Source organism: Myxocyprinus asiaticus, chromosome 30 (genome assembly GCF_019703515.2).
Source record: "Myxocyprinus asiaticus isolate MX2 ecotype Aquarium Trade chromosome 30, UBuf_Myxa_2, whole genome shotgun sequence".
Classification (NCBI taxonomy): domain Eukaryota; kingdom Metazoa; phylum Chordata; class Actinopteri; order Cypriniformes; family Catostomidae; genus Myxocyprinus; species Myxocyprinus asiaticus.
In genome coordinates, this window is record NC_059373.1 from 36,325,485 (window position 1) to 36,338,673 (window position 13,189).

The window sequence follows — 13,189 nt, forward strand, 5'->3', positions numbered from 1 at the left end:
TAGGCTTGGTCTTAAAGACACACCCACTTGCTGGCGATGCCAGTCAGAAGTTGGAGACACTACCCATGTCTTTTGGGGGTGTGTTAAGATCCAGGAGTTTTGGTTGAGGGTTCAGAGGTATTTGTGTGACGTTTTGAACACTCAGGTTTTGCTTTGTCCCAGACTCTGTATTTTGGGTGATGGGGCGGTCATACATTTAGGGGACAATCATATAAAAACTGGGTTATGACCAGTCTCATGATCGGCAGGCAAGTAATTTTAAGGGGTTGGAAGTCAAATGGAGCACCCTCTTTTTCGGAGTGGTGTGTGGAAATGGGGAAGGTAGCTGCATTTGAAGAGGTGGTAAGTAGAAGGCTGGGGTTTAGGGACTTATTTACTAAAAAATGGGGCAAATATTTAGTTTTTTTGGGGGACACTCGGGGAGGGGATGTGGAGAGTGTAGTTTAGTTTAATCATGTATGTTTATTATTATTTTATTTATTTGTGTGTGTGTATATATATATATATATATATATATATATTTATTTAATTTTTTTGGATTGTGTGTGTTATGTGGGACCACAGGGGTGTTCGTTAGGGGTCAGGGTGGGATTGTATTAGTAGGGTTTAAATGTAAAATGTTGATTCATTATATATGTGTTGAGTTTTTTCTACTGTCATATGCACATGAATCAATAAAATGTTAATTACAAAAAAAAAAACTTTTAAGATTTAAAGTAGCTCACTATGTTGGAACTGAGCTAATATCACTGATTCCAGTTAGCGTTAACATTAATTAAAGTCGGTGGGAGAGTAAACATTACCTGCACCTTTTCTGTCCATCTGGGCCTCTTGTGAGCCCGGCGGGGCGTTGATGTCCCCCGTGCCCTGGAAGTAGATGTATTTCTTCACTGCAATGAGGTTGGGGGCAAATTTCCACACATCCTCTCTATCGTCTATGATGCACACCATGGAGTCTCCGCACGGGAACAAATTTCTACAAGTGACAACAATGGACAATCAGGTGTCCAGTCTAAAAAATTACTAGGGTGCCACTGTCTCCTAAAATGAAACCTTTAGGAGCCAAATGAGGATTATCAGATGCCAAATAACAAATTGTTAAGAATCACTAGATATAGATGGTTGTCAAAAAATAACTTTTGAAAAACTGTTGTCCATGCTTTGCCATTGTTCAATTATAAGCTAGTGTGTAGAACTGATTCAAACTGATAAGTTAATTTAACTGAATTTAAGATCACTCAAGAAGTCATTTATTTATTTATTTGCATGGGTTGTGCTGTGTTCATTTTTACACTGCAGGAAACCGACAGGCACTCTAACGCCCCATTCACACTGATAGCGATTTTGAATCTGATAAAACTGCATATAAAAGTTTTCCTGTCTGCCAACAACAGCAATAAGATTGAAAATTATTGTTGCATAATTCTATTTTTCATCACTTTTGGAAACATTTTAGTCGCAGTCTGGAGCCCTGACAAATCACATCTCAAAGATTTGTCTTGCACATTGCATGCATATTTAATGGCAATTATATTAAGCAGGAGGTGGTTGGTTATAACTAAATGTACAGCACCCTGGCACTGCCAGCTTTTGTCAAGACAAAGAAGTGAGAGTTTTGATGTTATCATTAGAGATATACAGTTGTGCTCAAAAGTTTGCATACCCTGGCAGAAATTGTGAAATTTCATACATTATGTATGCTAAATATGACTGATCATGCAAAAAAAAAAAAAAAAAGTCTTTTATGTAAGGATAGTGATCATATGAAGCCATTTATTATCACATAGTTGTTTGGCTCCTTTTTAAATCATAATGATAACAGAAATCACCCAAATGGCCCTAATCAAAAGTTTACATACCCTTGAATGTTTGGCCTTGTTACAGACACACAGGGTGACACACACAGGTTTAAATGGCAATTAAAAGGTTAATTTCCCACACCTGTGGCTTTTTAAATTGCAATTAGTGTCTGTGTATAAATAGTCAATGAGTTTGTTAGCTCTCATGTGGATGCACTGAGCAGGCTAGATACTGAGCCATGGGGAGCAGAAAAGAACTGTCAAAAGACCTGCATAACAAGGTAATGGAACTTTATAAGGATGGGAAAGGATATAAAAAGATATCCAAAGCCTTGAAAATGCCAGTCAGTACTGTTCAATCACTTATTAAAAGTGGAAAATTCGGGGATCTCTTGATACCAAGCCAAGGTCAGGTAGACCAAGAAAGATTTCAGCCACAACTGCCAGCAGAATTATTCAGGATACAAAGAAAAACCCACAGGTGACCTCAGGAGAAATACAGGCTGCTCTGGAAAAAGACGGTGTGGTTGTTTCAAGGAGCACAATACTTGCTGACACCTCTCCAAACATAGCGCTTATGGTTGTGATCATAAAGCTCTATTTTGGTATCGTCACTCCAAATTACAGTGTGCCAGAAGCTGTGAGGCGTGTCAAGGTGTTGTCGGGCATATTGTAACCGGGTTTTTTTTTGTGGCATTGGTGCAGTAAAGGCTTCTTTCTGGCAACTCGACCATGCAGCTCATTTTTGTTCAAGTATCATCGTATTGCACTCCTTGAAACAACCACACCGTCTTTTTGACATTTACTTACAGCGCTCATGAAACGCTTTTACATTAAAGTTGCTCTCACACACTAATGCAGATCCAGCGAACAGCAATCTTCTAACAGCTTTAAATTTACTCGTCCCTGATCACCTGCTTGGAGTGTCACTGACTGAACGTCATTCTTCATTTGTGGATCAGAGGAATTCAGTTTTGATCCAGGCCAATAGAACACGTGCTTCAGAGGAAGATATATGAACACATCCACAGGAAACTGGATACGCTCAAGTTTTATGAGACAGTTAAAAGTTACAGGGAACTGTTGAGAAGAGAGAGAGAATGAAACACGCGAGCACTTAGTTTAAATGGCATAAGCTTCGGCGCATATGTTGCGGCTCTGATACGCAGGACAGTTTAAATGAGACGTTGTTGTGCGCCAGTCTATTATTGTGGCACAATGGCTTGTAACAATAAAATTAACTTTGAATGGTCTTTTATGCGTCTCAAACAGCTCATTCACATGCAAACAGGCAATTCTCATCGCCCTCACGGCTTGAGAAACTAATCAGCCAAACAAGAAAATGTATCGCTGATGCCGGTAATTAAAAAATTCTGAATATCGCCCGTTTTATCAACCTTTGCGATATATTGGTCGACCACTGAAATATACTGTAATGACCATAAATTTATCTGTGAATATCTGATATATCTTTCCAGCAGCTTGAGTTTTGAAATGGCAAACAAAGTAATTCGCACTAAAAGGAGCATTGAGCTGCTGAAGCTTATTTTCTGCAGTTTTATTGGCCCAAAGAAAATAATCTGTGTGTGCAGTTAAAGTCTGATCGTGACTCTCTTTGTATCATCCTGGCTGCTCTTTAAAAGACTGTTCATGCTTCAAGGTTAGTACAGAGACTTCAATATGAAACCCACACATATTAACAGTCTTGACACAAGAAATAGAAAAGTTCCTACAGTATATTGTATACAGTAAGAAAAAGAAAACAGAACAAATCTGTGTCTGGAAGTCTTTAGATGTGGTTTTATTTCACAGAAGAAGGATATTTAATACATGTATACAGTAAATACTAAGCCTAACATTCCTTAAAGTCAAAATCAAAATCATATTTACAAATCCTATTTAATTTCTTTATTAAATTTTGTAATATTTAATAAAAATGTAATAACATTCTCCACAACATTAAAACAAAGTTTCTGATAATGTAACCAAAGCCACATGGTCGGGGGAAAATAACATTAACCAACTAGATTTGTACATTTTCTGAAAATGAGTGTGGTGCTTGCCTGTGCAAATTCACCATGACAATGCTAGAGTGTAGTGGGTGGTTGCCATAGTGTTGCTATATGGTTGCTAAGGTTTACAAGTGATTATAAGTGCATTGTTTGTGGTTTCTATGATGTTCTGGGTGATTGCTAAGGTGCTCCTTGGTGGTTGCTTACTGGCCCAAGTCAACAGAGTCCACCTCAAGTCTATTTGATATTCTGGTCACTAAATAATGCTCAGGTAACTTGTTCAAAGCATGTCTATGGGATTTGTTTATCAGTTTCATCCTCAGCCTGGCAAAATGATGTTGACTTTAAAGTTAGTGCCAACTTAAACATAGTATAAACCCACGTTTCAAGTACCAAGGAAGACATTTAACCCTAAAATGCATGAGTGACTTCACTCCTCTAGAATGTATAAGTGGATCATAAATGGCCTGGGTGAAATTTAGAAGCTTATTCTTTATAAAAACTAATTTATGAAAATGTATTACAGTGACAATTTTAATAATCATTTAAAACTAATTAGTTGATATATATTTTATTTAATTCTTAGAAGTTTCACATTTGAAATGGAGTAGAATATTTGGGTGATAATATACAGAAAGCTGTATTACAGTAACATGGACATTTCCATGTCTGGTAGTATGTCTGGAGAAATGTCTCAGGAAGCCTACCCACACAAACAAATACACAGAAGTACGAAGAACTAGGATCACATGTTTCTTACTAATAATTTAGTATTTGACCCACATATGGAAACTAGGAGTAGTGATGCAAACTTAAAAAAAATTAAACTATATGTTAAATTAGTTGGTTCACATGGTCAAAGACACCATAATTGATGTATTCCTGAAGTATCATATGAAAAGACCACTTAATGTAAAATTATAGTCAAAAAGTAGACGGCCAGGTCATTTTTGACCCACAAAAGCATATTAGCCACTTCGCACATACGATCAAACCGGACCGCGTGATTACACTAGGCTGGCTAGCAATTGTCTAAATTTAAAAGCTGCTCAAACAGTCTTTTCAACATCACAATATCTTTACTTTTTTATGTTACAAACATTCAAATATTCACAGAACTGGGATAAAAATCTAAAACCATTACCATTTAAGCTAGCTGTTTTGATGTGGCTATGCTTTCTGACATCAAACAAAGAATTTATAAACTAGTCAGTCCACTTACGTGTTCTCCCAGTTCGTCCGTCACTTATTCTCACCACTTCCGGTGCACCAAGTGGAATGGCTGGTTTCTTAGAACCATCTTTGCAATGACAACTTTAGAATCCCATGCAGCATTGCACTGTTAACAACATGGCGGCGTACATACCACTAATCGCGTTCGCAATCATGCCTTATCAAAATCACATTATTATTTTTTAAATCACATTGTCTGTTTTTTATTACACAGCTCTCTGGAATACTCAATTCTGATTTGTCAATGGCGCCATCTAGCAGTCTGATATTTCTGAGTAACAACCGCACATCCAACAATCAGACCGCTCCGGGGCCCTGATCACCCTGTTTGGGTTTATTCTGCGATAACAACTGGCTGGCTGTACATTATCCCATAATTATCCCAATCTGTCCTCCAGTGTCTGCTGTGAGGTTTAAGGTGACATCTTTTTTAATACAGTGTGCATTCAATAACTCACACTGGGGGATTTGTCAATACAGCAAGAACTTGCATGCAAAGAGGTTAAGGTTATGTTGAATCACTTCAGATTGTGCAAGTATGACAAAATTGAGTGACACATGCTCTCACCTGAGGTTGCCTGTCTTAGAGAAGGGGTCAATGCATTCATCTCTGGACATTATCCTATGAGAGAAGAGTTTCTTTTCAGGGTCCAAAAAACCTGAAAGAGAAACACTAGACGTGAGAAAGAGGAAAAAGTGATTTCCTTTTAAGATTAAATTATAGTTGTTTAACTGTGATTATTCTTAGGCAGCAACAAGACTATATATAGCTCTAAATACTCCAAAAAATAAAAACAGATTTTTACATTTTCAGAAGAAAATGTGGGTCCTGTTTGCCAGGGTTTGAGTAGGAGTAACAGAAACAGTGATGCTGCCTTTACAAACACCATTAAACATGTTTCATGGGTTTTTATAAAGTATTGATGTCAAGTGCAAAACCCAAACATGTAAAAATATGTATGGAGATTCACTTAAAACAGGATTAAAAGGAGGGTTACACAGGTCTGGAACACAGAAAACTGTGTGGAAAATATCCTGCAAAATCCTTTCCTACCTGAACTAAAACCAGACCACAAGCTGAGCACATCATCTACACTCTCCACATCACAAGTTCTGATCTAAATGAAAGACATTTTGTCTGTTCAGTGGGACTGTTAAATACTGTGTTGTGCTTACAGATAAGAGAAGTGAACCCCACAGGGGAACTAAACTGGAACATCACTAAATTGATTTCTCGTTTACTTGTCATTTAGCAGACAGATGCTTTTATCAAAAGCAGCTTATGAGGGGCCTGTGTAGCTCAGCGAGTATTGACACTGACTACCACCCCTGGAGTCGCGAGTTCAAATCCAGGGTGTGCTGAGTGACTCCAGCCAGGTCTCCTAAGCATCCAAATTGGTCCGGTTGCTAGGGAGGGTAGAGTCACATGGGGTAACCTCCTCGTGGTTGCGATTAGTGGTTCTCACTCTCAATGGGGCACGTGGTAAGTTGTGCGTGCATCGTGGAGAGTAGCATGAGTCTCCGCGGTGTCATGCAAAATGAGCCACTTGATGTGCGGATTGACTGTCTCAGAAGCGGAGGCAACCGAGATTCCAAATTGGGAGAAAAGGTGATAAAAAAATTTTTTTTTTTAAAAAGCAGTTTACTGACTGCAAGGACAGTGCCTCCTGTATAGGGCTGGGAATATTGAAGCACCTCAGGATTTGATTAGAGATTCACGTTTACAAAACTATTCTCACAGCATCTCAATTTTTCGGCAACAGCTGAGGCGCAGTTAAAGTGGCTTTGCACAGTCTGCAAATTTGTTGAAAAAAAGTTGAATGGATGCTGAAAACAAAGTCAAATACTAAAACCGTAATCCATCTTGTTCAGATTGATCAGTAGCTATTAAATTATTTAGAATGATTAATCAAAAATCTTTAATATTTTTGAGTTTATTTAATAAATGTGAAGCATTAAACCAAAACCAAAAAACCAAAGCGAGCTTATGTGAAACACACATGGGCTTAAATAAAACAAAAGTAGCCAGACTTTTCACATTTGCAATTAAAAAAGTAGCTTAATTGTCAGTTAATGAAAAATAAATAAATTGAAGATTAAACTCTCATCTAAACAATCATAATAATACACATTATATTGGAAGGCTATTTGGATATCCATAAGAAAACGTGTAAAACTTAGACTTGAGTGGGCTTAAGAGAGTCACTTCCACAACATATCCTCTAACTACTCAAAATGAACAAAGATGAACAAATGCTGCCACCTTGTGTCATTGTGATAGGGCAATACTCTCTCTCTCTCTCTCTCTCTCTCTTTCTCTTTCTCTCTCTCTCTCTCTCTCTCTCTCTCTCCCTCCCTCTCCCTCTCTCCTATCCCACTTGATATTGCAATTAGATTTTTCTTTGTGCCTTTGCCTGCTTTGGGCAACAATAAAATTGCTTCTCTCATATAAATCTTGCCGGTAAAATGTATTGGTTGGCGCTGTGGATGCATGACGTTGTTAAAGGAATATTTAATTATTCTCCAGAAGACTTGGAATGTTTGTATGTTTCCAAGTGAGAGTGCAAATGAGGTTTATTTGTTTTTTTGGGGGGTAACTTTTTAATCTAGATGTTTTTTAGGGCTTGGTATTGATGCAGATTTCCCGATCCAATTCAATTCCGATTTCGATTCAATATCGATTCATATGGGTATACTTCAGTTATAATGTCCCTTGTTTACATAGGAAAGAAATTTCTCCCAGCTAATGCTGTTGATTATACAGGGGACCTTCTAACTAAGTACATTACGAAAATATAAATTTGACTAATTATATTAGTTTTTCATCATTTTGGTCACATTTTAGCTTTTAAAAAATGTATTGAATCAATTAATATGATATTACTCTGTATTGCATATATTATATTTTGTTCATTGTTTATAAAGTTGATTTACTATTTACAAGTATTTACAGTTGAAGTCAGAAGTTAACATACACCTTAGCCAAATACATATAAAGTCAGTTTTTCACAATTCCTGACATTTAATCGTTGAAAACTTAGGTCCCTGTCTTAGGTCAGTTAGGATCACTACTTTATTTTAAGAATGTGAAATATCAGAATAATAGCAGAGAGAATGATTTATTTCAGCTTTTATTTCTTTCATCACATTCCCAGTGGGTCAGAAGTTTACATACACTTTGTTAGTATTTGGTAGCATTGCCTTTAAATTGTTTAACTTGGGTCAATTGTTTTGGGTAGACTTCCACAAGCTTCTCACAATAAGTTGCTGGAATTTTGGCCCATTCCTCCAGACAGAACTGGTGTAACTGAGTCAGGTTTGTAGGCCTCCTTGCTCACACACGCTTTTTCAGTTCTGCCCACAAATTTTCTATCGGATTGAGGTCAGGACTTTGTGATGGCCACTCCAATACCTTGACTTTGTTGTCCTTAAGCCATTTTGCCACAACTTTGGAGGTATGCTTGGGGTCACTGTCCATTTGGAAGACCCATTTGCGACCGAGCTTTATCTTCCTAGCTGATGTCTTGAGATGTTGCTTCAATATATCCACACAATTTTCCTTCCTCATGATGCCATCTATTTTGTGAAGTGCACCAGTCCCTCCTGCAGCAAAGCACCCCCACAACATGATGCTGCCACCCCCATGCTTCACGATTGGGATGGTGTTCTTCGGCTTGCAAGCCTCAACCTTTTTCCTCCAAACAAAATGATGGTCATTATGGCCAAACAGTTCAATTTTTGTTTCATCAGACCAGAGGACATTTCTCCAAAAATGTGCACTTGCAAATTGTAGTCTGGCTTTTTTATGGCGGTTTTGGAGCATCGGCTTCTTCCTTGCTGAGCAGCCTTTCAGGTAATGTCCATATTTGACTCGTTTTACTGTGGATATAGATACTTGTCTACCTGTTTCCTCCAGCATCTTCACAAGGTCCTTTGCTGTTGTTCTGGGATTGATCTGCACTTTTCGCACCAAACTACGTTCATCTCTAGGAGAGAGAATGTGTCTCCTTCCTGACTTGCGTACTATTGCTTGTACAGATGAACGTGGTACCTTCAGGCATTTGGCTAATTTCTTTTGATTTTACCATGATGTCAAGCAAAGAGGCACTGAGTTTGAAGGTAGGCCTTAAAAGACATCCACAGGTACACCTCCAATTCAGTACACCTCCTATCAGAAGCTAACTGGCTAATAACCTAAAGACTTGACATCATTTTCTGGAATTTTCCAAGCTGCTTAAAGGCACAGTTAACTTAGTGTATGTAAACTTCTGACCCACTGGAATTGTGATAGAGTCAATTAAAAGTGAAACAATTTGTCTGTAAACAATATTTGGAAAAATGACTTGTGTCAAGCACAAAGTAGATGTCCTAAACGATTTACCAAAACTACAGTTTGCTAATATGAAATCTGTGGAGTGGTTAAAAAATTAGTTTTAATTACTTCAACTGTATATTGATTTGTTGAACAAGTGCTATAAACTGATGATGTCTCTTTAAGAAAACTGACAGTTCTGTTAAGAGCATGTTTAAATGAGCACATGTCATAGAGAGAGGACTCGAATGGCTTTTTTTCAACCATGCTATGCATGATTAGAATTAAATGTTCATTTTTTATTTTTAAACAACAACTAACTGTAAAGAACAGAAAGGGTATTAAAAGAGACATTATTCAATGAAAAATGGGTTGAGTGGATCTCGTATTTGGACACATTACACAAAATAAACTTTTACTGTCAACACACAGTGAAAGGATCTCGCTACTGAATTCTTCACCTCTATACTAAACAATCACTGGTGAGTGAAATCTAAACGTTTACCAGTCAGTTGCCAAATATATACATTTAGTCGTATAGCACGTAATTTTGTTGCAAATGCGAGTGATTCCCTCTCATTGTAGAGGGATGCCGGATAGAGTAAAAGATTAGGGATGGGACGTTATGGTTCACGATATCATGATTCGATTTAATCTTATTTTTTTTACAAATATTTTAACAAAATGCACATTATAAATACTCATCTAAATAAAGCTCTTTAATTCACAACATAAATGCTCAAAACTTAAATAATAAAGAGTTACTCATATACATTTCTATATAAGAAAATATCACAAAAAAATAAGCCTTCAAAAATAGTGGACTATATTTAGGCTGATCAGGTGAAGAACAAGCAACTGAACAGAACATGTCAAAGTATGTGAAAGTGTATATTTAATTTTTTCATAATTTATCACCATTATTATAACCACATTTTAAATTTTTTAAATATATTCTTCATTCTATCAATATTATTTCAGGAAATTGTATATATAATAATGACATGAGCTGTCAGTTTGAAATAATGTGCACAATTTACAAGTAATAACATGAAGTTTACATTAATTTGTATAACAAGCACTATAATGGCACTGTCACTTTAAGAGTTTTATGTACATCTCACAGACTCGTACAGTTGTAGCGGTTAATTTACTAACCAGAGAGAAGTCCCATTTTTTTAGTGCATCCATGCTATTTGTGATTAAAATTAATAATTCTTTTTACTTTTTTAACTGGCTGTAAAGAACAGAAAGGATATTAAAAGACACATTATTAAATGAAAGTGGAGTGTGGGATCTCATCTTTGATGGACACACATCGCACGGAAGAATTGTTCTCTTTAATTTCAAGCACTTTTCAACAAAACATCCCAATAAAAGATTGATCTCGAGATTTAAGAATCGAAATTGTTCAAATGAAGATCGCGATGCATCGGAAAATCGATATTTTTTTACCCATCCCTAATGTTTTTTTTATACAGAGTGCTCATTTTTTCAAGAAAAATCTTTTTTTAGTAGCTCTGAATCTAATTGTTTTTAGTTGTTAGAATACTCAACTATAAAATTACTCGAACTGCCAATCCCTAACACATTCATATACACAATAACTCACTTTTACTAATGTCATGCCACGGCAACACAACGGTCAGCAGTGTAAAAGAAGCTGCCATGAGTTCAGAGGGAGTACTTCAGTGTCTTAATAATGTACCTGCAATGGTGTGAGCATATAAACGACTGCCAAAAGTAAAGACGTGCAGCTCATAGAGTTTAGCAATCTTTTCTAGAAAGTCTTTGCAGTGAGGCCTCAGACGTGTATGAAGCATAGGCTCCCCACGTCCCAGCTGGAAATGGAAGATTCCCTGGAAACACATCACAAAAGAGGGAAGTCAGAGACAGGAAAACAGTTCAATGCAATAGAATGCTACACAACATTTTTATATACAGTGAAAAGCAAGATAATATGCATGTTTGAGGGGACCCTTGCCTATGAGAGGATTTACAGTGCATCCGGAAAGTATTCACAGCGCTTCACTTTTTCCACATTTTGTTATGTTACAGCCTTATTCCAAAATGGATTAATTTAATTATTTTCCTCAAAATTCTACAAACAATACCCCATAATGACAACGTGAAAGTAGTTTGTTTGAAATCTTTGCAAATTTATTAAAAATAAAAAACGAAAAAAAAAATCACATGTACATAAGTATTCACAGCCTTTGCCATGACACTCAAAATTGAGCTCAGGTGCATTCTGTTTCCACTGATCATCCTTGAGATGTTTCTACAACTTGATTGGAGTCCACCTGTGGTAAATTCAGTTGATTGGACATGATTTGGAAAGGCACACACCTGTCCATATAAGGTCCCACGGTTAACAGTGCATGTCAGAGCACAAACCAAGCCATGAAGTCCAAGGAATTGTCTGTAGACCTCCGAGACAGGATTGTATCGAGGCACAGATCTGGGGAAGGGTACAGAAAAATTTCTGCAGCATTGAAGGTCCCACAGTGGCCTCCATCATCCGTAAATGGAAGAAGTTTGGAACCACCAGGACTCTTCCTAGAGCTGGCCGCCTGGCCAAACTGAGTGATAGGGTGAGAAGGGCCTTAGTCAGGGAGGTGACCAAGAACCCGACGGTCACTCTGACAGAGCTCCAGTGTTTCTCTGTGGAGAGAGGAGAACCTTCCAGAAGAACAACCATCTGTGCAGCACTCCACCAATCAGGCCTGTATGGTAGAGTGGCCAGACAGAAACCACTCCTCAGTAAAAGGCACATGACAGCCCACCTGGAGTTTGAAAAAAGGCACCTGAAGGACTCCCAGACCATGAGAAACAAAGATTGAACTCTTTGGCCTGAATAGCAAGCGTCATGTCTGGAGGAAACCAGGCACCGCTCATCAGCTGGCCAATACCATCCCTACAGCGAAGCATGGTGGTGGCAGCATCATGCTGTGGGGATGTTTTTCAGCAGCAGGAACTGGTAGAGTAGTCAGGATCGAGGGAAAGATGAATGCAGCAATGTACAGAGACATCCTTGATGAAAACCTGCTCCAGAGCGCTCTGGACCTCAGACTGGGGCGAAGGTTCATCTTCCAACAGGACAACGACCCTAAGTACACAGCCAAGATAACAAAGGAGTGGCTCTGGGACAACTCTGTGAATGTCCTTGAGTGGCCCAGCCAGAGCCCAGACTTGAACCCGACTGAACATCTCTGGAGAGATCTGAAAATGGCTGTGGACCGACGCTCCCCATCCAGCCTGATGGAGCTTGAGAGGTCCTGCAAAGAAGAATGGGAGAAACTGCCCAAAAATAGGTGTGCCAAGTTTGTAGCATCATACTCAAAAAGACTTGAGGCTGTAATTGGTGCCAAAGGTGCTTCAACATAGTATTGAGCAAAGGCTGTGAATACTTATGTACATGTGAATATTTTCGTTTTTTATTTTTAATAAATTTGCAAAGATTTCAAACAAAGTTATTTCATGTTGTCATTATGGGGTATTGCTTGTAGAATTTTGAGGAAAATAATGAATTTAATCCATTTTAGAATAAGGCTGTAACATAACAAAATATGGAAAAAGTGAAGCGCTGTGAATACTTTCTGGATGCACTGTAAATTTTTGGGTGAACTAACCCTTTAAGGAAGCCCTGTATAATTAGGCTTTTTTTGTTGTTTAGCAGGGTTTTTTTTTTTTTATTACACTGAAGTTAGAAATATGTTGGAAAAATGTTTCAAAAACTGTGCAATTCTGAAAGTAGACATTACACAATCTTAAAGGAAATCATTTCAGCCTTTGAAAACTCAGTAAATGGTCTTTACTGATATCGTGATGTA

The 13,189-nt window shown here is 37.7% G+C and overlaps 1 protein-coding gene across 4 annotated transcripts in view; it reads right to left on the reverse strand.

Annotated features, from left to right (window-relative positions):
* LOC127420690 (RNA polymerase II subunit A C-terminal domain phosphatase-like) overlaps positions 1-13,189 on the reverse strand; it is a 185,447-nt gene that overhangs the window by 157,729 nt on the left and 14,529 nt on the right. For 3 of the 4 annotated variants that reach the window (XM_051663163.1, XM_051663160.1, XM_051663162.1), the window contains exons 5-7: positions 11,065-11,215; positions 5,613-5,703; positions 804-976 (exon numbers count right to left, since the gene is read on the reverse strand). In XM_051663163.1, the coding sequence (XP_051519123.1) occupies positions 804-976; positions 5,613-5,703; positions 11,065-11,215 (415 nt within the window). The remainder of the gene's footprint in view (positions 1-803; positions 977-5,612; positions 5,704-11,064; positions 11,216-13,189) is intronic. The other variant, XM_051663161.1, reaches the window with a different exon arrangement.